This window comes from Anolis carolinensis, chromosome 4 (assembly GCF_035594765.1).
Source record: "Anolis carolinensis isolate JA03-04 chromosome 4, rAnoCar3.1.pri, whole genome shotgun sequence".
NCBI lineage: Eukaryota > Metazoa > Chordata > Lepidosauria > Squamata > Dactyloidae > Anolis > Anolis carolinensis.
In genome coordinates, this window is record NC_085844.1 from 61,792,245 (window position 1) to 61,820,126 (window position 27,882).

The window sequence follows — 27,882 nt, forward strand, 5'->3', positions numbered from 1 at the left end:
TAACACTTTATAAGACTCCTGGTCCCGGGACAACCAACAGCGCCTGGATTGGTCCATTCTAAAACTTCGAAACAGCTGACTGTCAAAAAAGCTGGTTCCAATTGCTCTTTGCAGCCCCGCGCCGCTTCTCGGCTCCTGCGGCTGACAGGATGCCTTTTCGGGGACACAAGTTTTTCCCAGGGCTACTGGTAGGGGGCTGCCATTACCTGGGAGAGAAATGTAGTTTCTTCAAGGACCAGCTGCGATCCCCATAATGGCAAGGACTCCTGGACGGACTTCTTCGGTTCATTCATTCATTTTTATGAATGAACAGGATTCCTCACTCATATACTCTTGCTGGACTCCCAAGGACAGAAATCAACCTGAGCTGCTTATGGACGTTTCATGAATTGTATGCTTATATGTTTATGAAATATTGGAATCAATTCTTTATTAACTGTTTAGCCAGATGTAACTTGGTCTGTGGGTTCCCTGGAAGACCCCCAGACTCATATATTTCCCTTTTATATATGTTATATTACGGAAAAACCTGGGTTATCTTCCTTCCCTCTAAAACCGGAGGGAATCTGAATTCTCTCCTTGTTCTTAGACAAACCGGATATGGCTGAATTGCCGAATTGCCCACCCCCAGCATGCATTTCCATTCATAACTCACTCAATTTTGCACCAAAAATCACCCCAATTCATATTTATGACTAAAATCGCCTAATCTTTAAAATACAACCAACAGAGATCATTTTTGACCATTTTTTCTCTGATCATCAGCTGATTGTCAAACTGCGTTCCTTGCCTAAATAGCCTCCCGCTTTACGCTATTAGCGCAGGAATGGAAAATAAGCTATAAATGTTAATATTTAGTACTTTTTTCGGTAATTTTGGGTGGAAATGGATAAGATATGATTCTCTATATTCCCTAGTATGTTTTAATTAATGAAGGCATAGTCTGAACTCTAGTTAACCCCAGAAATTCCTGCCTTCCCTCACCCTAGATTCTGGGCTTCACACATATAAGAAGGTAAACTGTCACCATAAAGATTTAATCTATGTTGCATCTGCATGGCCCATAGCCAGAGATTGACCCCCCTAGATCGGAGCAGTCCCCGGGGTGATAAAATCTCATATGGTAATGTTGATCACAATCCCATCCTGGACCCCTGGGGAGCCAAAGGAAGACTTCCCGCTGGTCCTGCCACCATAATCCCATAGTGTCAATATTAACTGACATCTCAGCCACACCACAGGTGTTCATGAACTGTGTACGTGCGTAAAGGACCACGGACATCCCAAGTGACCCTATTCAAAAACAGCAATAATCTTAAGATTATCTTGGAAGGCGCCAGCCTCGGGTAATCACTTTGCATAAGATAACTCCAAATGATTCATTCACCAGAACCCATTGTCTAGCTGACTCCTACCTTCCCCAACCTGATTGGCCCTGGCAGAGGCGAAGGTTGTTCCTCATTGGCCGAGGCGCAGGGCAGAGAACCAAGCTCCCGCCTAGTGCGGCGCCCTCAACCTATCAGAAGCCAGATTGGGCAGAGGGACAGGGCGGGAGATTCAAGCAGACTTCAAACTTAGAAATGTATAAAATGGCTTTATTTTCAATGTATCGTTACATCTTGCATGTCGATCTATCACTGCATGATGTCCTTTTCAGCTGAATCGCTTTAATAAACACTTTGACGGTTTTTCCTTCAACTTGGCAGAGCTTTTCCTTTCGGTCTCAGGTAAATTATATTCCGGTTTATTTCCTACTTTTCGGTCGGCTCGCCAAGGTTCGTTCCCTCTTCTGGGAGACGGATTGGATCTCCCTCACAGGGCAGATCCCTGCTAAATCGCGGTCTCGATAACAGTTTGACAACACTTTAGTTGCTGTGCCTCAATGCTATGAAATATGGGAGCTGCAGTTTCACAAAGTCTTTAGTCTTTTCTGGCAAAGACTGCTGTTGCCTCGCCAAACTGCAACTCCCATGATTCCACAGCATTGAACCATGGCAGTTAAAAGCACTGTAGTGTCAAACATTCATTCTGCAGTGTAGATGCACCCATAGACTGATACCAGCCTATTGAATGTCACAAGAAACCAGTGTATGTTCACATGCTCTTGCTGGTTTGCTTGGATCGGAAAGCAGAGCTGCCCAACTTGATCCTGAACAGGCAATTTTCAGAGAACAGGGGTATTCAAGGGCACTGCCCATGTAGCTGTCTATCTTACTTTAATTTTTACTCACTCTGGTGGAAGTGAGTGCCGACACTTTCAAAATTTACTACTTTGCAATGATTCCCAACCTTTGGTCTCTCCAGGTGTTTTGGACTTCAGCTCTCAAAATTCCTGGCAGTTAGCCAAGCCGGCTGGGGCTTCTGGGAGTTCCAAACATCTGGAGGATCAGCGGTTAGAAACAACTGCATAAAGCACTGTAATAAACTAAAACCCTTCCTTAAGAAATGGGACTACAAAGTGGAGCCCACAACATGCGAGTGTGGAAAAGAGAAAACCACAGACCACTTACTACAATGGACCCTGCCACATGCACAACAGAGGACCTTCTTACAGCAACACCAGAGGCACTCGAAGTGGCCAGCTTCTGATTAAAGGAAATTTAGTATAACGCCAAGTTTTTAACTCCGTTTGTGGTTATTTAAATATATTATAACTCTATTCTTAACTAGCTACTGACACAATAAATAAATCGCCCCTTCCTTCAATGTGGAGTGCAGCCACACTGTAGAACAGAAGCAGGCTGTCACTACTTGAACTTCCAGGGCTGAATGCTATAGTATCCTGGGAGCTGTAGTTTGGTGGGGCATCAGTATTCTTTGGCAGAGAAGGTGAGATTATAGACCTTAGAAAACTACAAACCCCACGATTCCACAGTATGGCAGCGTGGCAGTTAAAGTGATGTCAAAGTGCATTAAAGTGCATCCACTGCCATTTACAATATATTATTCTAGCTGTGCCCGGCCACGTGTTGCTGTGGCATTGTCTGGTGGTGTTGGTGAGAACTTGTTGAGGTAGTGGTGGTATTGAATGTCTGTTGTATGGTTGTCTTTATGTTTAGTATGCATTTGGTTGTTTGTGTACTGTGAAAGTGGTGAGGGTAGAGGGGGTCTATGTCCCTGTGTAGTATTGTATAGTATTTATACGTTGTCCATGTGTTGTGAATGCTTGGATTGTGTCCTGTTGCATAAAAGAAAGGGTTGGGCTGGATGACCCTTAGGGGTCTCTCCAAACTCTTGGATTCTACACTTTTATTATTATTATTATTATCATCATAATCATCTTCATCATCATTATTATGTAGAGGCTGGATGGCCATCTGCCAGGAGTGCTTGGATTGTGTCCTCCTGCATGGTAGAAGGAAGTTGATCTGGATGATCCTTAGGGGTCACTCCAAACCTTAGGATTGTATGATGATGTTATTATTATTATTATTATTATTAGTAGTAGTAGTAGTAGTATTGAGAGGCTGGGTGGCCATCTGTTGGGAGTGCTTGGATTGTGTCCTGCATTGGACTGGATGGCCTTTAGGGGTGTTTTCTAACTGTCTGATGCTATGATTCGATGTGTATTATTATTGTGCAGATATTGGATGGCCATCTGTCAGGAGTGGTTGGATTGTGTCCTCCTGCATGATATAAGGAAGTTGAACTGGATGATCCTTAGGGGTATCTGCTAACCTTAGGATTGTATGATATTCTTATTCTTATTGAGAGGCTGGCTGGCCATCTGTTGGGAGTGCTTGGATTGTATCGTCCAATGGCAGAGTTGGGTTGGACTGGATGGCCTTTAGAGGTCTCGCCTAACTGTCTGATTCTATGATTCGATTTGTATTATTACTGTGCAGATCTTGGATAGTCATCTGTCAGGAGTGCTTGGTTTGTGTCGTCCTGCATGGTAGAAGGAAGTTGAACTGGATGATCCTTAGGGGTGTCTCCTAACCTTATGATTGTATGATATTCTTCTTCTTCTTCTTCTTCTTCTTCTTCTTCTTCTTCTTCTTCTTCTTCTTATTATTATTATTATTATTATTATTATTATTATTGAGAGGCTGGGTGGCCATCTGTTGGGTGTGCTTGGATTGTGTCCTCCATGGCAGAATTGGGTTGGACTGGATTACCACAGTAATTATTTCATATTACAGGAGAATCTCACTTATCCAACATTCGCTTATCCAGTGTTCTGGATTATCCAACGCAGTCTGCCTTTTAGTAGTCAATGTTTCTGTAGTCAATGTTTTAAATTCATTGTGATATTTTGGTGCTAAATTTGTAAATACAGTAATTACAAAATAGCATTACTGAACTACTTTTTCTGTCAAATTTGTTGTATAAAATGATGTTTGGTGCTTAATTTGTATAATCATTACCTAATTTGATGTTTAATCGGCTTTTTCCTGAATCCCTTCTTATTATCCAACATATTCACTTATCCAACGTTCTGCTGGCCTGTATATTGATAATCTTATATTACCTGCTTAGAACTGAATTATATGAGGCCCCTTCTACACAGCTGTATAAAATACACACTGAAGTGAATTATCTGGCAGTGTGGATTCAAGATAATCCAGTACAAAGCAGATAATATCTATATATATAAAAGAGTGATGGCATCACGGCGACCCACAAAACAACAAAACTACAGGCCCCCCAACCTCGAACTTTGACAACACAACCCATCATCCACGCCTCTAGGTTGATACAACAAAAAGAAAATAAAAATAAAGTCCTAATTAGAGAGAGAGGAATCATTGCTTTTATCCAATTGCTGCCAGTTAGAAGGCTAAGCTCCTCCAACTTGGTCTCCTAGCAACCCAAAAAAAAAACCCACTAAAAAATTAATACAATAAAATACTATCATAACAGAAAATAACTAAAAATAATACAAGAAAATAATAAAATATAGTAAGTAAAAATATAACTTACAATAAAATTAATAAAAAATGCAAATAACGTCAAATAAAAATTACACAACAATTTTTAACCAATACCACCACCACTTTGCCACAGCAACGCGTGGCCGGGCACATCTAGTAAGATTATAAATGGGTAATATAGCTGTGTGGAAGGGCCTTGAGTCTACACTGCCATATAATGCAGTTAAAATCAGATGATGTGTATTTTATAGGTAGTGTGGAAGACACCTAAGTGAGGCCTAACTGTGCCTGTCCCCTGGGCTGAGTAGGTTGCTAGTGGGCAGAGTTTAGCCTTCTAACTGGCAGCAATTGGATAAAAAACAATTATTCCTCCCCCTCTAATTAGGACTTGATTTTTCTTTTCTTTTTATTGTATGAACGTAGAGGCACTGATGAGGGGTTGTGTTGCCAAGTTTAGTGTTTCTGGAATGTGTAGTTTTGTTGTTTTGTCCTAGGCCGAATTTTTTTTATCCTTTTATATATATAGATAATACTAATAGTATAACATACTGGTAGTGTATTATATATATTCTGGTATATTATAGTACAATATAATAATAATAATAATAATTGTATATTATAGATTACATGTAATATTACTAATAATACTGCAACGTCGGCTCTTCGGCTTAGAAATGGAGATGAGCACCAACCCCCAGAGTCAGACATGACTGGACTTAACACCAGGGGAAACCTTTACCTTACAGTTGTATAGTACAATACAGTAATATATAATATTAATATTGTGCTATGTTAATTTATTGTGTCAGATGCGAATTGAGGATACAATTATAATGTATTTAAAAAGTTAAAAACTTGGATTTATACTACATTTCCTTTGACCTCTGGTATTGCTCTAAGAAGGTCCTCCATTGTGCATGTGGTAGGGCTCAGGCTGCATTGTAGGTGGTCTGTGATTGCTCTTCTCCACACTCGCATGTCGTGGACTCCACTTTGTGGCCCCATTTCTTAAGGTTGGCTCTGCATCTCCTGGTGCCAGAGCAGTCTGTTCAGCGCTTTCCAAGTCACCCAATCTTCTGTGTGCCCAGGAGAGGGTTTCTCATCCGGTATCAGCCACTGATTGAGGTTCCAGGTTTTAACCTGCCACTTTTGGACTCTTGCTTGCTGAAGGTGTTCCTGCAAGTATCACATCGTAACACATCTGGGCGTTTCCTGGGCAACGTGATTCTCTTACACCAGAAGCAACTTGTAGGGACTTGCAGAATGCACCCTCTGCCATGTATACATTTCAAGGGCTTACTCAGGAGTAGGCCCCACAAATAAAAATTCTATAAAACAGCTGGTAGGCTGTTAGGAATTATGGGAGTTGAGGTCCAAAACACCTGGAGGGCCCGAGTTTGCCCATGCCTGCTATAAATAGTGTCCCACTAATGGCTCCAACAGAAATCCCAACTTGCTCACTCCCTGCCATGTTAAGACTTCCTTTCCCAAGACGCATCGCAAGGGGAAAAAAAGGGGGAGGGCGTAAGGCAACACGGAGCCACACTTCATTCGTTATGTAAGCATGGGAAGAGCAGGAGGAGGAACTGCGCATGCGCATTTGTGCCCCCTCCAACCCTTTCTCTGCTCCTCTGGAGCGGCTCACTTGGGTTCTTTCGAGGGCTCCTCCCTACGCGCATGCGCCTTTTGCCCCGAAAGAGCAGGAAAAGCCGGAAGGTATCCGCGCATGCGCCTCGGAGCCGCCGCCGCCGCCCCCTGCTCGCCTCACGCCAGGCTTGGTCTACAGGCGACGGCGGGATGGGGCCTGGAGCGGGGCCGCCGTGACGCCGGAGGGGAGCAGACGGGACCCCCGCCTCCGCCTCTTCAGGTCGGTGCTAAGGCTCCCCACCTCCCCCCGCCCCTCGAAAGCGCCGCTTTCTTTCCCACCGGGGTTTAAACCACTCCCCCCCCCCCGAGAATGTGGGCGGCCGTTGAACCGCCGCTGAAGCGCCCCCTGTACTGCGCACGCGCGAGAGGAGGGCCTCGAGCGCCGCGCCCTCTAGCGCCTTGGCGGGGAATTGAGCCACTCTGAACCTCCCCAGGTTTCCAACTGGCCTCTTTCCCACCAACTTCTCATCTCAGAGGCAGCTGGTTTCGTGGTGAGTAAAACACGCAGTGATCATAAATTTAACAGCCTGCTCCCGTTCCTCCTAATAGACCAGGAATGGGCAAACTTCGGCCCTCCAGGCGTTTTGGAATTCAACTCCAACAATTGTGGGAGTGGAAGTCCAAAACGCCTGGAGGGCCAAAGATTGCCCATGCCTGTAATAGACAGTAGTAGGTCTCTAACAGTAATACTGTAATAGACAGTAGTAGGAGCCCCTGGTGGCACAGGGGGTTAAATGACTGAACTTGCTGACCAAAAGGTTGGAGGTTCGACTCAGGGGAGCGGGGTGTGCTTCCACTGTTATCCCCAACTTCTGCCAACCTAGCAGTTAAAAAACATGCAAATGTATATAGATCAATAGGTAGTAGGTACCGCTCTGGCGGGAAGGTAACAGCGCTCCATGCAGCCATGCCGGTCACATGTCCTAGGAGGCGTCTACGGACAACGCTGTCTCTTCAGCTTAGAAATGGAAATGAGCACCAACCCCCAGAGTCAGACACGACTAGACTTAATGTCAGGGGAAAACCTTTACCTTTAACCTCGGGCTGTAGTAGACAGTAGCAGGACTGTATGGATCATAATAAATTGTGGCAAGTCCTTGGTGGTATGGGGATACCAAGTCACCTTGTCTGTCTCCCGAGAAATCTTTATAACGATCAAGTAGCAACGGTAAGAACAGACCACGGAACAACAGACTGGTTCAGGATTGGGAAAGGAGTACGCCACAGCTGTATACTGTCACCCTCCTCATTCAACTTGTATGCAGAACACATCATGCAACGTGTGAGGCTTGATAAATCCAAGGCTGGAGATAAATTCCTGGAAGAAACATTAACAACCTTAGATGATACCACTCTGATGGCTTGAAAGCAAAGAGGAGCTGAGGAGCCTTATAACCAAGCTGAAAAAGGAAGTGAAAAGGCTGGGTTGCAGCTAAACATAAAAAAACCCAAGATTATTGCAACCTGACTGATTGATAACTGGCAAATAGAGGGAGAAAATATGGCGCAGTGACAGACTTCGTATTTCTAGGAATGAAGATTACTGTAGACACAGACTGCAGCCAAGAAATCAGAAGATGTTTACTTCTTGGGAGGAGAGCAATGACCAATCTTGATAAAAAAAAGTAAAGAGTAGAGGCATCACACTGGCAACGAAGGACCGCATAGTTAAAGCAATGGTATTCCCCATAGTAACCTATGGATGCGAGAGCTGGACCATAAGGAAGGCTGAGCAAAGGAAGATAGATGCTTTTGAACTGTGGTGTTGGAAGACAATTCTGGACTGCAAGATCACACCTGTCAATACTCCAGGAAATAATGCCCGACTGCTCACTGGAGGGAAGGATAGAGGCAAAGATGAAGTACTTTGGCCACATAATGAGTAGACAGGAAAGCTTGAAGAAGATAATGATGCTGGGGAAAATTGAAGGAAAAAGAAAGAGGGGCCGACCAAGAGCAAGCAGCCGACAGGGAGTTCTGGCGTGGGCGTGGGAGGTCACAAAGAGACTGAATAAATAAACAACAACAGTAGACAGGAATTGTAGGAGTTGAAGTCCCAAAAACTTGGAGGGCCGAGGTTTGACCATGTCTGTAATAGACAGTAGTAGGACTTCAAGGGATTAGGATGGTAGTATTTGCTCATCATCAGAGCAACCTGTATATGAACAGAACTAGATGTATTTGGTAGATTTTGAAATTTTGGGCAATGGGTATTATAATTTTGGTGTGATTTTTAGTATTAGTCTCTTTGGAGAGAAGAAGCATTATATAAATACTACTACTACTAATAATAATAATAATATACAACTACTAATAATAATAATATCCAACTACTACTAATAATAATATCCAACTTTTACATTCTATCCCACTCTCACAACTATATAGATAAGGTTTTTTTTAACAAAAGGCTTTAATACAGTGGTTCCCAACCTGTGGATCCCCAGGTGTTTTGGCCTACAACTCCCAGAAATCCTAGCCAGTTTATCAGCTGTTAGGAATTCTGGGAGTTGAAGACCAAAACATCTGGGGACCCACAGGTTGAGAACCGCTGCTTTGATATAATTCCATACCGCAGGTGAAGAAATGGGTTTATATCAGGCATGGACAATCTTTTGCCCTCCAGGTGTTTGGACTCCAACTCCCACAATTCCTAAAAGTCGATAGGCTGTCCAAAACACCTGGAGGGCTCACGTTTGCCCATGCCTGGTTTATATCCATGAAAGCTCATACTAAAACTTCATTTTCTTCCCTGTTTTCTTTCTTTTTGTGCTGCAAGAGACTAAGGGAGCATCTATATCAGGCATGGGCAAACTTGGGCCCTCTGGGTATTCGGGACTTCAACTCCCACAATTCCTAACAGCTGGTAGACTGTTAGGAATTGTGGAAGTTAAAGTCCAAAACACCTGGAGGGCCCAAGTTTGCCCATGCTTGATCTACACTGTCGAATGAATGCAGTTTGACACTGCTTTAACTGCCATGGCTCAGTGCTATGCAGACAATGGACTGGTAGTTTTACAAGGTCTTTCTCTTTCTCTACCAGAGACTGCCAATGCTTCAGTAAACTACAAATCCCAGGTTTCCATAGCATTAAGCCATAGCACAGTGGTTCTCAACCTGGGGTCCCCAGATGTTTTTGGCCTACAACTCCCAGAAATCCCAGCCAATTTACCAGCTGTTAGGATTTCTGAGAGTTGAAGGCCAAAAACATCTGGGGACCCCAGGTTGAGAACCTCTGCAATAGCAGTTTAAATTGTGTCAAATTGAATTAATTCTACAGAATAGATCAGGCATTGGCAAAGTTCAACCTTCCAGGTGGTTTGGACTTCAACTCTCAGAAATCCCAGTCAGCTTACTGGGTGTTAGGAATTGTGGGAGCTGAAGTCCAAAACACCTAGTGGGCCAAAGTTTGCCATGCCTGGCATAGATGATCTGTTTCAACATGGTTCTGCAGCGTTGGACGCACTGTTAGGTGAGAACAAAGCCCCTTTGGATACACATCCCATCAGTGTACATTCAAGCCAGTTATATCTTCTTACTACTGATACAAAAGTAGATCTCTATCTTATAAACACAACACTTCATGTTTAAAGGGTTAAAGGATAATTAATTCATGTTCTTAATGAAGGTACAGGTGACTGCACATCTGTACAAACTGTGCATGCAAGAGACATTTGAACTGGAACTGAATCTCCTTGTAGAGAGAAAAAGTGGGTATAAATAAACAGAAGATATCAGTGGCAGCTTATGTGGCTAGAAATGTGAAATGCATTGTTTCTAATTCCTTGAGTCAGTGCTGAGATCTTCCTTGTTTGCATTTTCAGATGTAAAAAAAGGAAAACTTTTAACATTACCTAGTAACCTTGATTCAGGCATCTGTTTGCCGCCATTTATTGTTTTCAGAAATATCTAGGACAACCATTGTTCCTTACTGGTCTTATATGTCCGTGTGTGTGTAGGTGTACATTTGAACATGTACCAATACATATGTTACGGATAGACACCTCTTGGTGTCTATCTTGCTGTGATCTTCCCCTTAACTTTTCAGAACACTTCATTTTATATCACTTTGCTTCTCTCATTAGGAGTGTGAAAAAGACACAAAATCATACAGAGTTCTGGTGTTGCTGATAATTACATAGTGGAGGTTAATGAGCCTTAAGCTTACCTGTTGAGTCATGTGGATGCAGTGAAATTGCTGACCAGAGAAAGAGATGCTTATGTTGTGAATTTCACAAGCGGTGTTTAGAAGCAGCAAGGAGGAAGCGCCTTGTTCTCTCCCTGTTTCTTCCTGCTTCTCTTGCTTAAATCTCCCTATTTAGCATTTCTTAAGTAGGAGACACGTATGTATAGCCCAGCATGGTCAGGGCTGTGAAGGTTTTGGAGGATTTCTGATAATCTATGGTTGTTAGATTTCATAACTACAAATCTCAAAATTTATTTATTTATTTATTTACAGTATTTATATTCTGCCCTTCTCATCCGGAAGGGCACTCAGTGCGGATCACATTACACATATAAGGCAAACATTCAATGCCTTAACATAGAACAAAGACAAGACAAACACGGGGCTGCAAGCTGGCCTCGAACTCATGACCTCTTGGTCAGAGTGATTTGTTGCAGCTGGCTGCAGCTGGTTGCTCAACAGCCTGCGCCACAGCCTGGCCCTGTGCAGAATCTTCTATCTATCTATCTATCTATCTATCTATCTATCTATCTATCTATCTATCTATCTATTCTATATATAAGAGTGATGGAATCCTGGTGACAGACAAAACAACAAAACTAAACACCTCACAACCTCGAAATTTGACAACACAACCCCTCATCCACGCCTCTACATTCATACAACAAAAAGAAAAGAAAAATAAAGTCCTAATTAGAGGGAGAGGAATAATTGTTTTTATCCAATTGCTGCCAGTTAGAAGGCTAAGCTCTGCCCACTTGGTCTCCTAGCAACCCACTCAGCCCAGGGGACAGGCAGAGTTAGGCCTCACATAGGCCTCTTCCGCACTGCCTATAAAATACAAATTATCTGATTTGAACTGGATTATATGGCAGTGTAGACTCAAGGCCCTTCCACACAGTTATATAACCCATTTATAATCTTATATTCATCCAATGCTTTTGGGTGTGGAAAGATTGGCCGCTTACAAGAAACGTTGCCCAGGGGACGCCCGACTGAATCTTACTCAATCTTCGGGGAGGCTCTTTCCGTGCGAAGCAGGTGGACATAGCACTAAACGAAACATGCAGAATAATCACAGGATGCCTTAAACCTACACCTGTTGATAAACTCTACAAGTTAGCTGGCATTGCCCCTCCTGACGTGCGACGGGAAGTTGCTGCTAATGGTGAGAGAAATAAGGTTGAACACTGAAAGCCACCCACTGCATGACTATCAGCCTCCTCCCACCAGACTCAAATCAAGGAAGGGCTTCATGAGAACCACCACTCCTTTTGATCTGCTGGCTGGACGTTTCCCACCTTGCCTGCTTGCTCTCCTGGTTACCACCCTTGCTTGCCTACTCAGGAGAAGGAGACTGTTCTGCGGCCCCTCCCTCATACACTGGTAGGAAGGGGAAGGAAGTGGAGGAGAAGGCATTAAAACATCTGCTGGCTGGACGTTTACCACCTTGCCTGCCTGCTCTCCTGGCTACCACCCTTGCCTGCCTGCTCTCCTGGTTACCACCCTTGCCTGCCTACTCAGGAGAAGGAGACTATTCTGCAGCCCCTCCCTCATACGCTGGTAGGAAGGGGAAGGGAGTGGAGGAGAAGGCATTAAAACATCTGCTGGCTGGACGTTTACCACCTTGCCTGCCTGCTCTCCTGGCTACCACCCTTGCCTAACTGCTCTCCTGGTTACCACCCTTGCCTGCCTACTCAGGAGAAGGAGACTATTCTGCGGCCCCTCCCTCATACGCTGGTAGGAAGGGGAAAGGGAGTAGAGGAGAAGGCATTAAAACATCTGCTGGCTGGACGTTTACCACCTTGCCTGCCTGCTCTCCTGGTTACCACCCTTGCCTGCCTACTCAGGAGAAGGAGACTATTCTGCGGCCCCTCCCTCATACGCTGGTAGGAAGGGGAAAGGGAGTGGAGGAGAAGGCATTAAAACATCTGCTGGCTGGACGTTTACCACCTTGCCTGCCTGCTCTCCTGGTTACCACCCTTGCCTGCCTACTCAGGAGAAGGAGACTGTTCTGCGGCCCCTCCCTCATACGCTGGTAGGAAGGGGAAGGGAGTGGAGGAGAAGGCATTAAAACATCTGTATTATTTTTGAGATGGGATCCAACCAACTAAACCGTGACTTGTTGGACCTTTTGTTCTTAGAGTACGAATGCCTTACTGAAAGTTTAGGCCGCCTTGGAGTGTTACTAAATCGATTGAGTGACTCAAAATCACCAAAAAGAGCCTCCATGGACATATTGCAGGCAGATAAGTACTTACTAAACAATAGTCCAGCTGAGGTGTTCCTTGGGGGGGTAAGTTCCTCGCCAAGATCATCGCAGCCTCTGAGTCCACCATCATGGCCCCTGATACCCTCGGGGGGAGTTTTCCAGGAGGCGACAGTTTTGGAATGCTCATTTGGGGGATATTGCCCTTTTGGGGCAAATTCTGATGACACCTGTCCCTGGTCAAACCAAAAATCTAGGAAGGCCATGGGGGCCATGGGGGCAGATCCGCCTCAGTGGATGGAAGCAGAGCCATTGGACATTTCTGCAATCCTGCAAAAGAATCCAAGGACGATCACCGAGGCCCAAAAGCCGGAAGATCGCTGCAGACGTCGTTGTCTTCCCTTGTCTGAAAGACAAGCTCAGATCAAGGCCTTGAAAATGGCGCCTGGTGCGGGGATTGTTAAAAGGGAATTGACCTCCCTATGGCTAAGTCCCAAAGAGAAACAGCACATGTGTAAACGCCGTACGAGAAAGAGACGGAAGCACCATCTAGGGAAAGGCCCTATTTCCGGTGAGGACATCTCCAAAGTAACTGCTCTTGAGAGGAATCCACATGAAGTGGTAGTTTCCGGTGGGAGCTCCTCTGGAGGAGATGTCTCCGGCCGAAGAAACTCGATGCTGAGAAAAATACTGAAGAAGCTCTAACTCAGGATGCCCCAGTGAGTAAGATCGCACCCAGAGGGGCTTTTGCGAGGGCAGAGAACATTTCCGCTGGCATACAGAACAGAGAACTGCCTGGAAGTCAACGTTCTGAACATGTGTTAGTTAGAGCCACAAGCTCTAGTTCATCGAAACACAGAGCCCAGCAGAAAGGCTACAAAACTAGAACTTTTTTTGGGGGGGGGGGGGGTTAGGGCCAGGATAAGAATGCCGAAGGCACTTTCAACACAAAGGATGAATACCTCTCCAGTTAGGACCACTATTAATACAAACAGGGAAGATAGAGCCACAGAAGAGGGTCATTCCAAAAACCCAGCGGCTGGGGGGCTCATCCCCTCGGTGCAACGGAACACCTGCACATCCTAAACGATGTTTAGGAGACTTCGCATTTACTCCAACTCTGCTGTGCCCACAGGCTGGTGCTCAAAATCATACCCCCTCGGGCCTTGCGTCATTCCCTTTTCTGGAGGTGGTTTGAACATCGGGTACCTAACTGACACTACAGACGAACCCAGAACTGGGGGGACGATCCCAGTAATCATTGGGAGAGGGATATGTGAGAATGATAGCATGCTGGTCTCTAAAAAGAGACAAAGTCAGCGACAGATTCGGCCTTCATCTGTCCTACGTGATATTCCCAAGTATGATAACTGTGGTCCTAGGTCAAGTGCCAGAGTGAGGTCGAGTCGATTGGAAACTCGTTCTCTTTCCAACTTGCGTTCCATCTCTAGGCATACGGCCGAGAAGGTGCTACCAATGCCCCTCCTGTCCCTGCTACTATTCAATGCTAGGTCTATTGTCAGCAAAACTGCTACCCTCTCTGACTTTATTCTCGATCAAGCAGCGGACCTGGTTTGTATTACAGAGACATGGATCCGTGAGGGTGATAACATTCCTTCACATGAACTTACACCTCCAGGCTTCCAGATATTTCAACAGCCACGGAGTGGGGGCCGGGGTGGAGGGGTAGCAATACTCTCCCGTGATTATTTTACCATCAAAGCTATTCCAACTCCAAAGATAGCTGGTATTGAGTGTGTTGGTGTGGTCCTGGCTAGCAGGGAATCCCTAGCCATTCTTGTAGTTTACCGCACACCTGGGTCTCCGGGAGAGAGTCTGCTGAATTTATTAGATCTTGTGGCGGACTGGGTCCTGAAGTTCCCCAGACTTATTGTTCTTTACTTTAATGTACATGTCGAGGCACTGCCATCTTCATCTGTGACTAAGGACCTAGTACCGACCTTTGAAGCTCTGGGGCTCTCACTACTCAAGACTCGCCCTACTCATCGGGCCGGTCACACTTTGGACCTGATTTTTAATATCGGAGTACAAACATCTCTATCTGCGGTAATTGATGTTCCCTGGTCTGATCACGCTGTCCTGAAGGCCCGGATTGAGATTCCATCTCCTCCTCCCCATCCTGCCACACCAATCTTTGTTCGGTCTAGGAGACTCATGGAACCTGCTAGGTTCTTGAATGCCCTTAAGGGCCTGGGAACTGCGTGCGTCTCTCTCAATGAGCTAGTCAACACCTGGAACGTCAGTTTGTTGGCTGCCTTGGATGAGATTGCCCCCAGACGTCTCCTTCGCCCTCACCGGAATCGCTCCCCCTGGTACACTAATGAGCTACGGACGATGAAGCAAGCATGAAAGCGGCTGGAACATCGGTGGCGACGGAAACCCGATGAGGTGTCACTGTCCGCTTTCAAGGCTTTTCGCAGGTCCTACGAATCAGCCGTCAAGGATGCTAAAAAATCTTACAATTCCTCCTTAATAGCCTCTGCTAGATCGCGCCCAGCTCAAGTATTCAAAATCGTTCGTGCTTTGACCAGTCCGGCTCCCTTAGTCCAAAACCCAGCGACCACGGCTCTTACAGCAGAGGCATTCCAGAAGTTTTTCACTGATAAAATCACCATGCTTCGGCAGGAACTGCTCCCTACAGTTGATACCTTAAGTGAGCTTGAGACTTTGTGGCCGCTTAGTGGGCCTATCTTTGACCGATTTACTCCGCTTGACAAGGAAGATTTTGCTAGAATCCTAGCTGCTGCAAAACCAACCACCTGTTCCCTTGATCCGTGTCCCTCCTGGCTGGTGAAGAGCTGCCTGGAAGGTCTACTCGATCCGTTGAGTAATATCATCAATGGCTCTCTTGAACAGGGGGTCTTCCCGGACAACCTAAAAGAGGCAAGGGTTCGTCCCTTGCTAAAGAAGCCTATCTTGGATCCCATGACCCTTGCCAACTATCGTCCTGTCTCCAACCTCCCATTCTTGGGTAAGATGATAGAGCGGGCTGTGCTGGGACAATTGCAACAATTTCTGGATGATACAGCCGGCCTGGACCCTTTCCAGTCAGGCTTCCGCCCTGGCCATGGGACGGAGACAGTCCTGGTTGCCATTACAGAGGAACTTCATCACCAGTCTGATAGCGGCGGATCAGCGCTACTGGTACTTCTCGACCTTACCGCAGCGTTTGACACCGTGACTACGATGATTCACCGTCTCGCCATGTCCGGAGTTCGCGGTCAGGCCCTCAATTGGTTCAACTCATTTCTGCGACACCGGAGCCAATGCGTGGAGCATATGGGTCAAGTCTCTGACAGATCTCCCCTCCTATGTGGGGTACCCCAAGGTGCAATTCTCTCCCCTCTTCTCTTCAACATCTACGTTAGACCCCTTGCTAGTTTGGCTCGGAGTTTTGGCCTAGACTGCTATCAATATGCAGACGACACCCAACTCCTTTTGCGCTTGGAGCCTGGAGCAACGTCAATACCAGACAATTTCACCTTATGTCTGGAGGCTCTGTCGAACTGGCTACGTGCTAGTAGACTGAAGGTGAACCCGGCGAAGACTGAGATTCTCTGGCATGGCCGCTCAACTGGTCTGACCCACTTGCTACCCACCTTCGATGGTGCTGCCCTATCTCCTTCGCCCACCATTAAGAGCCTGGGTGTTGTTTTAGATTTGCAGTTGACAATGGAAGCTCAGGTCGCTGCTGCCAGCAAACAGGCCTTTTTCCACCTACGACAAGCGAGGCAATTGGCACCCTATCTATCTGATGAGGCTCTGGCAACAGTCATCCTTGCCACGGTCACATCTAGGCTGGACTATTGCAACGCCCTGTATGTTGGCCTTCCGATGTCCACGACCCGGAAGCTCCGTATTGTTCAGAATGCGGCAGCCAGGCTACTCACAAGAACACCCATGAAATGCCACATAACACCAGTACTGCAGCATCTGCATTGGCTTCCAACTGATTACCGTGGTCTATATAAAATGCTAGTCCTGACTTTTAAAACTCTTTACGGCCAGGGCCCATAGTATCTTAGGGACCGTCTCTCCTTCTCCCATCATCAGAGGTCGCAACGACCATCCCAACAAGACTTACTCTATGTACCGGGTCCTAGAGAAGTGCACTTGGAGAGGACCAGGCGCAGAGCTTTTTCTGTTTCTGCCCCTGCCTTATGGAATGCCTTGCCGCCCTATATGAGAGCCATGCGTGAGTTAGGGCCTTTTACCCTAGCACTCAAGACATGGCTCTTTACTAGAGCTTTTAATCTATTTTAATTTTTATCAATATTTGTATGTATGTATTTTTATCCTTTACAATTTTATCTTGTAAATCGCCTAGAGCATCGTGGATGGAGGGCGATTAATAAGTAATTAAATGATGATGATGATGATGATGATGATGATGATGTTCCTCCAGCAACAGCAAGGGTGTCCCTCTGGGCAGCTAAACCTGGCAATTCTAACTGGATGGCCCCCCATGAGGGTCTTCCTCCAGGGGCAAACCAAGAATGGGCAACTTGGAAGTCCCTGAACAGACTCAGAAGTGGAGTGGGCAGATCTAAAGACAACTTGGCAAGGTGGCACTACTTGGAGGAATCCTCCACCTTGTGTGACTGTGGAGCAGAACAAACAACTCCGCATATGTATGCTTGCCCACAATGTCCTGCCTCATGCACGGAGGAGGAGTTGTTTAAAGCTACGGACAATGCGGTTGCTGTTGCCCGTATTTGGTCTAAAACTATTTAGTTGCTTGTGATTTCCTTTTTTTTCATCATTTTAAAATGTATTTGTTATGCAATGCTTTTGACACGAAATAAATAAATCTTATATTATCTGCTTTGAACTGGATTATCTTGACTCCACACTGCCATATAATCCACTTCAGTGTGCATTTTATACAGCTGTGTAGAAGGGGCCTCATATAATCCAGTTCTAAGCAGATAATATAAGATTATAAATATACAGTACAGTCTCACTTATCCAACATAAACAGGCCGGCAGAACGTTGGATAAGTGAATATGTTGGATAAGAAGGGATTCAGGAAAAGCCGATTAAACATCAAATTAGGTAATCCTTATACAAATTAGGCACCAAAACATCATTTTATACAACAAATTTGACAGGAAAAGTAGTTCCATGCACAGTAATGCTATGTAGTAATTACTGTATTTACAAATTTACCACCAAAATATCAAAATGAATTTAAAACACTGACTACAAAAACATTGACTACTAAAAGGCAGACTGCATTGGATAATCCACAACATTGGATAAGCGAATGTTGGATAAGTGAGATTCTACTGTTATATGAAATAATTACTGTGATAGAATAATACAGAACAATATAATCTCTAAAACCAGAACACTAAATAAAGAGCAACACTCTGAAAGCCGGGAAATTGGGAATTCCACAAAGGACACACTCAGGGCCAGCTAACACCTCCCAAGAAAGGCTCTCTGGGATGGGCCTTGGAGGTACTGCTTTGCAGTGGCTCCAGTCCTTCCTGGAGGGCTGATCCCAGATGGTGAAGCTGGGGGACACCTGCTCGGACCCCTGGCCTTTGACCTGTGGGGTCCTGCAAGGTTCTATTTCTCCCCCATGCTTTTCAATATCTACATGAAACCGCTGGGCGAGGTTATCCGGGGTTTTGGAGTTCGGTGCCATCTCTACGCAGATGACACTCAACTCCACTACTCCTTTCCACCTACTTCCAAGGAAACCCCTCGGATCCTAGATCAGTGCCTGGCCGCTGTAATGGGTTGGATGAGGGCCAACAAGCTGAAGCTTAATCCTGATAAGACAGAGGTCCTCCAGGTCAGCCGTTTGACCGATCGGGGCATAGGGTGGCAACCTGTGCTTGACGGGGTCACACTCCCCCTGAAGGCGTAGGTCCGCAGTCTGGGGGTCCTCCTGGATTCATCGCTGTCACTTGATGCCCAGGTGTCGGTGGTGGCCGGGAGGGCCTTTGCACAATTAAAACTTGTGCACCAGCTGCGACCATACCTCGAGAAGTCTGGCTTGACCACGGTGGTCCACGCTCTGGTTGCCCTTGAAGACGGTCCAGAAATTACAGTTGGTACAACGGTCGGCAGCTAGGTTACTAACTGGAGCTGCTTACAGGGAGCGGTCAACCCCCCTGTTCAAGCAGCTTCACTGGCTGCCAATAATATTCCGGGCCCAATTCAAGGTTCAGGTTATTACCTATAAAGCTCTAAACGGTTCGGGACCTGCCTATCTTCGTGACCGCGTCATCCCCTATGAACCTACCCGATCTCTAAGATCCTCTGGGGAGGCCCTCCTCTCGCTTCCATCTTCCTCACAGTTCCAACTGGTGGGGACGAGAGAGAGGGCCTTCTCGGCCGTGGCCCCCCGGCTCTGGAACTCCCTCTACAGGGAGATTAGGTTGGCGCCCTCTCTATCCTCCTTCAGGAAGCAGTTAAAGACCTGGATGTTTAGGTTGGCCTTTGGTGAGACAGTCACTGGATGACCAGCCTCAGTTAGCACTATAACTCTATCCTGAATTTTATTAGGTCCCTTTTATTCTGGTATTTTAAGTGATGATGTTATTTTATATTGCTGCTGCAGTCCCCCCCACCAATGAAGTCGACTGAATTGTACTTGGTGGTTGATTGATTTACTGCTGTATTGATTCTTGTTTTATTGTCTTACTGTGTTTTATTATTTTTTGTATATTGTTCAATGTATTTATGCTGTTGTTTCTGTAAATTGTGCTAGTTGGGCCTTGCCCCGTGTGAGCAGCCTCGAGTCCCCGTGGGGAGATGGTGGCGGGGTATAAAGTTTTTTTTTAATTATTATTATTATTAATATTATTATTATTATTATTATTCCAAAAAGGAAGCTGAGAAGGGAGTGAAGCAGTGTGTGTTACCAAAGTCATTATTATTACTATTATTATTATTATTATTATTATTATTATTATTGTGTTGCTGTGAACTGTGAAAATGAATACAATCTGGCTCCAAGTATTCAAAAACATGAAAATCACAATATATAAAAATTACTGTAGTATAATAAAACGGAACAATACAATCTCTAAAATCAGAACACTAAAGAACAACACTCTGAAAACAGGGGAATTCCACATAGGAAACAATCAGGGCCAGCTAACATCTCCCAACAAAGTATTCCCATCACCAAAGTCTGGCAAATCCTCTGTTTTCTGAGGGCCACAGAAAGTAGAAGCACATAAAATATCGCAAAGAACACCACTCTGAAAACAAGGGAATTCCAGATAGGAAACAATCAGGGCCAGCTAACACCTCCCAACGAAAAATTCACTCAAGGAGGAAGCAGCCAGGCTTTAAAGCTGCAAAGCCATTACATGCTAGTCATTTTCCCTAATTGCAGCATTCATACTTGCCTCCAACAGACAAAAAATAATCAGAAATATTGTATATTGACAAGCTTTAGGAAATAATATCCCCTGATGGCGCAGCATCTTAAAGTGCTGAGCTGCTGAACTTGAGCAAAAGGTCGCAGGTTTGAATTGGGGGAGCGGAGAGAGCCCCCACTGTTAGCCTCAGCTTCTGCCAACCCAAAAGTTCAAAAACATGCAAACGAGAGTAGATGCATAGGTACTGCTCTGGCGGGAAGGTAACGGCGCTCCATGCAGTCATGCCACATGACCTTTGAGGAGTCTACGGACAACGCCAGCTCTTCGGCTTAGAAATGGAGATGAGCACCAACCCCCAGAGTCAGACACGACTGGACTTAATGTCAGGGGAAAAACTTTACCCTTTACCTTAACTACCACCAATTCCTCAATACTTTATTTCCTATACCACCATACTTTGCCACAGCAACGCGTGGCTGGGTACAACTAGTATACTGTAATATAACAGTTTGATCCTGTGTCAATAATGTTGAAATCAGCACTCTGTATATGTGGCACATGTTGCTTGCATTGGGCAAACAGCCCCAGTCTGAAGACTTTTAAAGCATTTAAGTGGAGACATTCCATGTATGTCCTGTTCACAGATATTTTTCCTCTTTTACTGAAAGCTTCCCTTCCTCAAGTGTGAGGCTGATTTGGAAGTGCCGTGTCCAGTGTTCCAGGTATGATTTTTCTCTCCATTGCATTAGGATACTGCAATGTATCCTGGCAATATTTTTGAGTGCTTTATCTGAGCATCACCCCAGACTTTAATTTTCCTAGTATCTTCCTTCAGGAAAGGTTAGCAGGACACTCCTTTGGCTTCTGTTTCACGGAGCTGTTTCTTTGCCCAAAAATCATACAGGAGGAGAAGGGAAAAAGTGATCCTAGAGTCATGGGCCATCATTTGTCAAGATGTTTCTGTTGTTAGCAATTACAGTCGCCTGGAGGATATTGAGGCAAGCTTGCAGAGGCCAGTTCTCTCTTGGCCAAAAATATACAACCTCTTGACAAAAACTAGACCTTTGACTTAACATCTTCCTTTCTTTTGTTTATTTTTCTATTGTGTGATTTTTTTTTTACATTTTTCCCTGATGTGGAAGCCAGTGCTTTGAAAGTTTAAGTGATGTATTTTATGCATTTTTAGTTGGCCCAATCATGGGATCTTCTACAACAGGGTAAAATGTGACACAAATAGGAATGTGAAATGCTGGTTAATGGTGAGTGTGATGTCTTACTGGGTTCCTATCCCCTGCTTATTTCCTGCTTTGCTGTTCTTGGGTGGAATGTTCCATTGGCTCCTGTTTTGGGGGTGGAGCTTGGGGGCTCCCCTGTAGGTTTGGATGGAAGGGTTCAGCCTTAGAACTAATCTCTGGAGGCCTTTTTTCCCTCCATTTGGCATTCCAGAGAAAAACCTCTTAGAGATGGGTCTTAGAATTTGGTCTGGGTTCTTTGACCTGGCAAATTCAAACAGGCAACATAAATCACGTACTTACCTGATAGTGAAGTACTTACCTTATGTACTTACCACATAGGTCATAATTTAGGTACTTACCATATAGTTATTATACCTCATAGTTTACCCCATAGCTAATGTACTTACCTTATAGCTTATCACACTATAGTTATTTCATAGCTAGTATTTACCTATAGCTTACATAGCATACCTCATAGTGAAGTACTTACCTTATGTACTTGCCATATAGTTATTATACCTCATAGTTTACCTCATAGCTTATGTACTTACCTTATAGTTCACCTCATAGTCATTATAGATAGTTCACCATAGCTGGTACTTATCACATAGGACATAGTTTAGGTACTTACCTCAAAGATAGAAAGCTTAAAGTTTACCTCATATTATTTCTAATTCAGTAAAAGGACTGTTTCCTGTGTTCAATAAATATATCTTTGGTTATATTTATCCAGCTTCAAGAGTGTTTACTTAGGGGTTTGAGGTATAATTAAAGGGTAAACCGATCGCCGCTTGGGTAGCCAGACCTATAGATAGCCATTTCCCCCAGCGTGCCATCACAGTGAGTTTTGGGGGGAAATCCACCTTTTTGACTGAGAAGTAGCCATACACCCACCTGTGCTGATGGGCAGTTGGCACAGGTAGGGGGTGCATCAGCTCCATGCCCCCCACCACCATATTGCCCCCAAAAGTCATAAAACCGCTTCCTTACCAAGGTACAACACGTGCCTGAGTTCCGTTGCGCTGTGAAATGATGCCACTGAATTCTCCCATGGCATCATTTCTCTTTGCAGGTATTTTTAACCCGAATTAAACCTGAATGAACAGGTTTATTCCAGGTTAAAATGGATTAGCCTGGTGTGTCACTCATGTTATCACTGGATCTTTTTGCCAATCTAAGCTGTTATTAAGGAGGAAAGCAGAGACTGGATTTTAGTACCCCTTGTATCACTTCAGGTTTGTTCCAGTCGTATTGCCTTTGACTCTTCACTGGCTAACCTTTGTAAGACTATAATTAAGAACTGACACAGTGGTTCACTTTGAAATTGTGAGTGATCATGATAATTTTCTTGCTTTGATGCTGGCTTTTGAAATGAAAACCTGTTCTACCAGTGTGTAGGTTACGCTTGATATGCTTTTCAATTATGAAGACAGTGTACTTCATATAACCACAAGTCACATGGAAAGCAGTGATTGCTCAGGCAAGAGCTTCTAGTGAGGTTTATAGCTTTGCTTTACAATATTCCATTAAGAAATAAATCATTCAAGTGTAGGAAATTAGACTTCTTTAACAACAACCTCTTGTTTTATATTCAAGTTAAGAATTTTCCTTGCTTCAGAACTGATGTAAAGGAGATGGCAGTGTAGAGTAAGAACCAGCAGAGTTTGGAAAGTTCCTTTATTGGATTGGTAATGCTTGGAGAAAATAGCTTTTTAACATCAATCCTTCAGAAAACATGAGGGATGAATATAATTTAATATCTCGAATTTCAAGTATTATTTGGCAATACTAAGGGCTGAAGCAGATAAAATTGGTGGAAATACTTGTATGGGTTTCCCTGTGTCAAGTGCTGCAACCTATTTTATCCTGCTAGTTTCATCAAAATACAAGTTAAAGTTCCTCCTTCTTTTCAAAAGCTTTTGTGAAATAGTTTTGACAGTTGAAAAAGCTCAGAATGGTTATGAATTGAACTGTTTGGCAGGGATTTAATTGAATTAGTTTGATGAGCAGCTGCTTGTAAAATGCTTTCACAAATATATTAAGCTATTGCTATTTTCAACAAAGGGTAGGAAAAATATGTTGACTCTCTTTTTCACTTGTAAACTCTAAAGCAACAAAAAGGCAGCCATCAGTTCCATATGCTGGTTGTGGAGTGTGAATGTCAGTGTTATAACTTGCTAACAGATCCAAGACAGATTATATCGCCATGCAAACTATCTCTCTGGTTCTGCTTGCCTTTCACAAGAAAGTACACTCACTTTGTGTCCTTGCATAATTATTGTTGTCAGTATGCTGCTGATAGAAGATGGTACTTGCATTCAAACATGGGACAAGCAACAACATGAGCAGGCTGGTATGTCTATGTTATCACACCCAGAAAGCGGAGAACCAAGGAGTTTGTGTAATTATATCTAATCTCCTGAAGAAATTACACAAAGCTGTTTTTTTTTAATTCTAAAGACTTAAATTTTATTGCACGCATGCAATACAGTATTGGTTTCTAAACCTGCAACTGAATGTGTATGCAAGCAGTAGTGATTTATTATTTGTTTGCAAACAAAGTTCAGTGCACATAGTTTGGTACTTGAAAGCATCTGCTTGCAAAATAAGAGTACCTTTAATTTGTATTGTATTGTCTTCCTTTTTTTGCAGGCATGATGGACAGGTAACAGGATCTTCTTTTACTGTGCCGCAAGAGAACAAGAATGACGGAGTGCTTTCTGCCTCCGACCAGCAGCCCAAGTGAGCACCGCAGGGTGGAGCATGGCAGGAGTCTTGCCCGGACCCCAAGCTCTGAAGAGATCAGCCCAACCAAATTTCCTGGCTTATACCGAACTGGCGAACCTTCACCACCTCATGACAACTTGCATGAACCTCCAGATATAGTGTCTGATGATGAAAAGGAACATGGGAAGAAGAAAGGAAAGTTTAAAAAGAAGGAAAAAAGAAGTAGGTAGCTTTCCTCATATGTATGGCAATAATGTGCTTTTTAGTATTTGCTGTCTGCATTTACAAACCCAGTGTTTGTGCGTGTATGCAAAAAGTGTTTGTGATGTATATACAGTAGATTTTCCCTTAACCGGCACCCATGCTTATTGGTTGATGATGGATAAATGTAGTTTCCGGCTGCTTGAGAGTTACTATTAAAAATAGGCCTAATATTATACTATGCTATACTGTAAACTCTGTATTGATTTGATATTAATATTAAAATAAATAATTAAAAATAAATAAGACAAACCTAAAATAATGGAACACGGTTTTACTGTATTATAAAAAATAGCTTTGTGAATGCAGTATTTTTTCTTTGCATTGTTTTGCCTGTTGCTTGAATTCTGGTTAAGTGGGAGTCTATTACATCTTGATTTAGTTTTCAATGTACACCATCTGTGTGAATGCTTTTAGTGTAAACATTTCTTCTTTAAAGACTTTAAAAATCTACAACAGAATTTGTCATGTGCTTAGTATTAGGTGCCTCACTTTATCCACCAGTTAGTTTCAGATTATAAATATGGGAAAGCTTTCATAAAATCTACCACTTTCTAAATGATTAAAACCAATCATTAGTATTTTTCAAAATTTAAAGTAGTAACTTTCTTGTTTTTCTTCTGGCTTCTGAAATTTTGGAGGTAATTCTGGAGTAAAGCACTGGTTGTAAGAGAGTTGACATAGATCCCAAACTATGACTGTATGAAGTAAGTGACAGCATCTGGCACAACAGAGGCTTTAAAATGAAAAAACAAAAACAAAACATGAAATGTAAAACTCTCAATAATTTTTTTTGCATCCAGGCATGTTTCTAAGAGGCTGTACCACAGTCATATATTGCTGAGCTATATGTTATTTATTTCCATATCGATGGTCCACATAGAGCTGTTATGCCCTCCTTCAGCAGAATGTCAACCACATTTGGACATATCATCAGCACTATAGATGTTTCTCCACCCAGTTTAGATATTATGATCAGTAAACATTGTGTGTAAAATCTTTTCTGAGCCATTCCGTTGTCTTAACATAGGTATTGTAATTAAGGAAAGGTGTGGGTAGCTATATTTGAATTGATGAGTGTCTTGCTCTTGACTACAGGAAAGGCAGGGTTTGTTGCAGAAGAAATGTAGTTCATTAGAAACTTGAGTATTTGTTTCAGAGGCAGTACAGTGCCTGATAATTGGCAGCAAGAGCAATTATTTGTTTATGACTGTGGAATTCAAATCACATATGCTATTTGCATAACTCATTGAAAACAAATACAGTAGTTGATTATGTATTAAGATAGGACAACTTATCGAGTTGGGAAATGTTTTTTTTTCCGTATAAATTTTACCTGAGTGCAGGACATATTTTATACATTGAGATATCTGTTTTTTAAAAAGAATGGGAAATTAAGTGATTTTTGTATATCTTCCATTATAGTAGCAACTTTGAATGGGCAAGGATTGGAAATTAACTCTTTGTTTTTCAGCTTGATTTTAAGAACTCTGTTTAGAAGGATATTGATATGAGACTGCACTATTATATTAGGCCAACCCTAGGAACATACACCTCTTTGAAGTTGAGAAATAATCTAAATAATTTCCTTTATAAAGATAAGCAGATCTGTCCTATTCATGCAAGTCATCTCTATACAGCATCAGTTTTGTGTTTATTTTGATATGTCCTATTCCTTTATAAGGAAACAGTTACTGAAATCACGCAGACTGTAATTCAGTGCCTATTTATTATAAAATAATCCCATGTAATTCAGTGAGGCTTTGTTCAGGTCACCTCTGCCTAGGACTGCATTGGAGTTTGGAATGAACTTCATGATGCAATAAATATCTATATGCAACACTAGGCTGTTAACCAAGTGGTTCTGCTTGTGGATCACTGCTGAAAAGTATGTACCTGCATGGATACATTATTTTTCTGTGGAGGAATATCCATCAGAACTTGCTCTAAGATTTGATCTTGTTTAATTATGCAAAAAGTAAAATACAATATATTAATAAGTGCTCTATTAGTGTTTAGCATTACATGTCTTTTTCTAGGTGGAGTCAGCATTTGATAGTTTCCTCTTTTCTCCTAATAGCGGAAGGCTATGCAGCTTTCCAAGAAGACAGTTCTGGAGATGAAGCCGAAAGTCCCTCCAAGTTGAAGCGCTCCAAAGGGATTCATGTTTTCAAGAAGCCAAGTTTCTCCAAAAAAAAGGAAAAAGATTTTAAAATTAAAGAAAAACCAAAAGATGAAAAGCATAAAGAAGAAAAGCACAAGGAGGAAAAGCACAAAGAGAAGAAATCAAAAGATTTAACAGCTGCAGATGTTGTCAAACAGTGGAAAGAGAAGAAGAAAAAGAAGAAGCCAACTCAAGAGACGGATGTCCAACCAGTGGATATTCCCAGCTATCAACCTGTGTTTGGAATCCCTTTGGCAGATGCCGCTGAAAGGACCATGCTGTATGATGGGATTCGTCTGCCTGCAGTTTTTCGGGAGTGTATTGATTACGTAGAGAAATATGGCATGAAATGTGAAGGCATCTACAGAGTTTCAGGTATACTGCTTTGCCCCAGGGTAGATTTCTTTTGCTTCAACTCCTGACTTAAGAACAATGACATCGTATTATTCTCCATTTTTCTACATCTAAAACCCAGTATCTGTAATTTCCTGTAGTTTTGTGTGCGTCTGTGATTTCCAAAATCAAATGTAGTTAATTGAATTCATGGTTACCTCTAAATTTGACAGTCTAAGGATTGCTGGCATATAATGACAGTTGTTCCTATTTATTAAAACTGTTTAAGAAGTTACTTTAGCAAACCCTTCAATGCTATCAGAAAGGATTTTCACAGATCCATTAAAGTTGTGTTTTTCTAGACTAATCCTTTATTTTCCAAGCAATTTGCTCAGTTATCTGCCAACTTCTTGCTGAACAAAGTATTTAAAATACAGAGATAGCATTGTTCAGTCTTTGTGACAAAAGGGAAAATTAGCACATCCCAGTTTCCAAATGCATTTTTCAAACACTTCTTCTGGAGTGTACTCTGGACTTCAGTGGCAAAAAGTTGATACAAGACTATGTCTATGCAACCAGGATGGTAGGAGACAATTGTTTTATCCCCACTGTTATACTGCATACTTGTATTTACATTAAGTAAAAATATACCATTTACTAATCATTTAAATGGTGGTTTTGTCAAGTGGCACAGTAAGGAGAATATATTCAAGTGCTCCCTCCAACTCTTTTATTTTGATTTTCTTCCAGGAGGAATTTATCCTCTTTAGATTGTATCTTGAGGCACAGGGGAAATATTGAAGAGCATTTCAGGGTTTTAGCTTGGATTTGAAAAAAACACTTTGGTAATGCCAAGATAATTAGCAGTCACAGTAGTTGTG

General features: G+C 43.2%; 1 protein-coding gene across 2 annotated transcripts in view; it reads left to right on the forward strand.

The window, feature by feature from the left end:
* The first annotated feature begins 6,555 nt into the window (after positions 1–6,555).
* The window catches only part of ralbp1 (ralA binding protein 1), a 37,650-nt gene continuing 16,323 nt past the window's right edge, over positions 6,556–27,882 (forward strand). Inside the window, exons 1-3 of one of the 2 annotated variants that reach the window (XM_008118181.3) lie at positions 6,556–6,741; positions 24,169–24,465; positions 26,585–27,043. In XM_008118181.3, the coding sequence (XP_008116388.1) occupies positions 24,222–24,465; positions 26,585–27,043 (703 nt within the window). In that variant the 5' untranslated portion in view covers positions 6,556–6,741; positions 24,169–24,221. Of the gene's footprint in view, positions 6,742–6,861; positions 7,013–24,168; positions 24,466–26,584; positions 27,044–27,882 lie in introns of those variants that run through there. The other variant, XM_003225677.4, reaches the window with a different exon arrangement.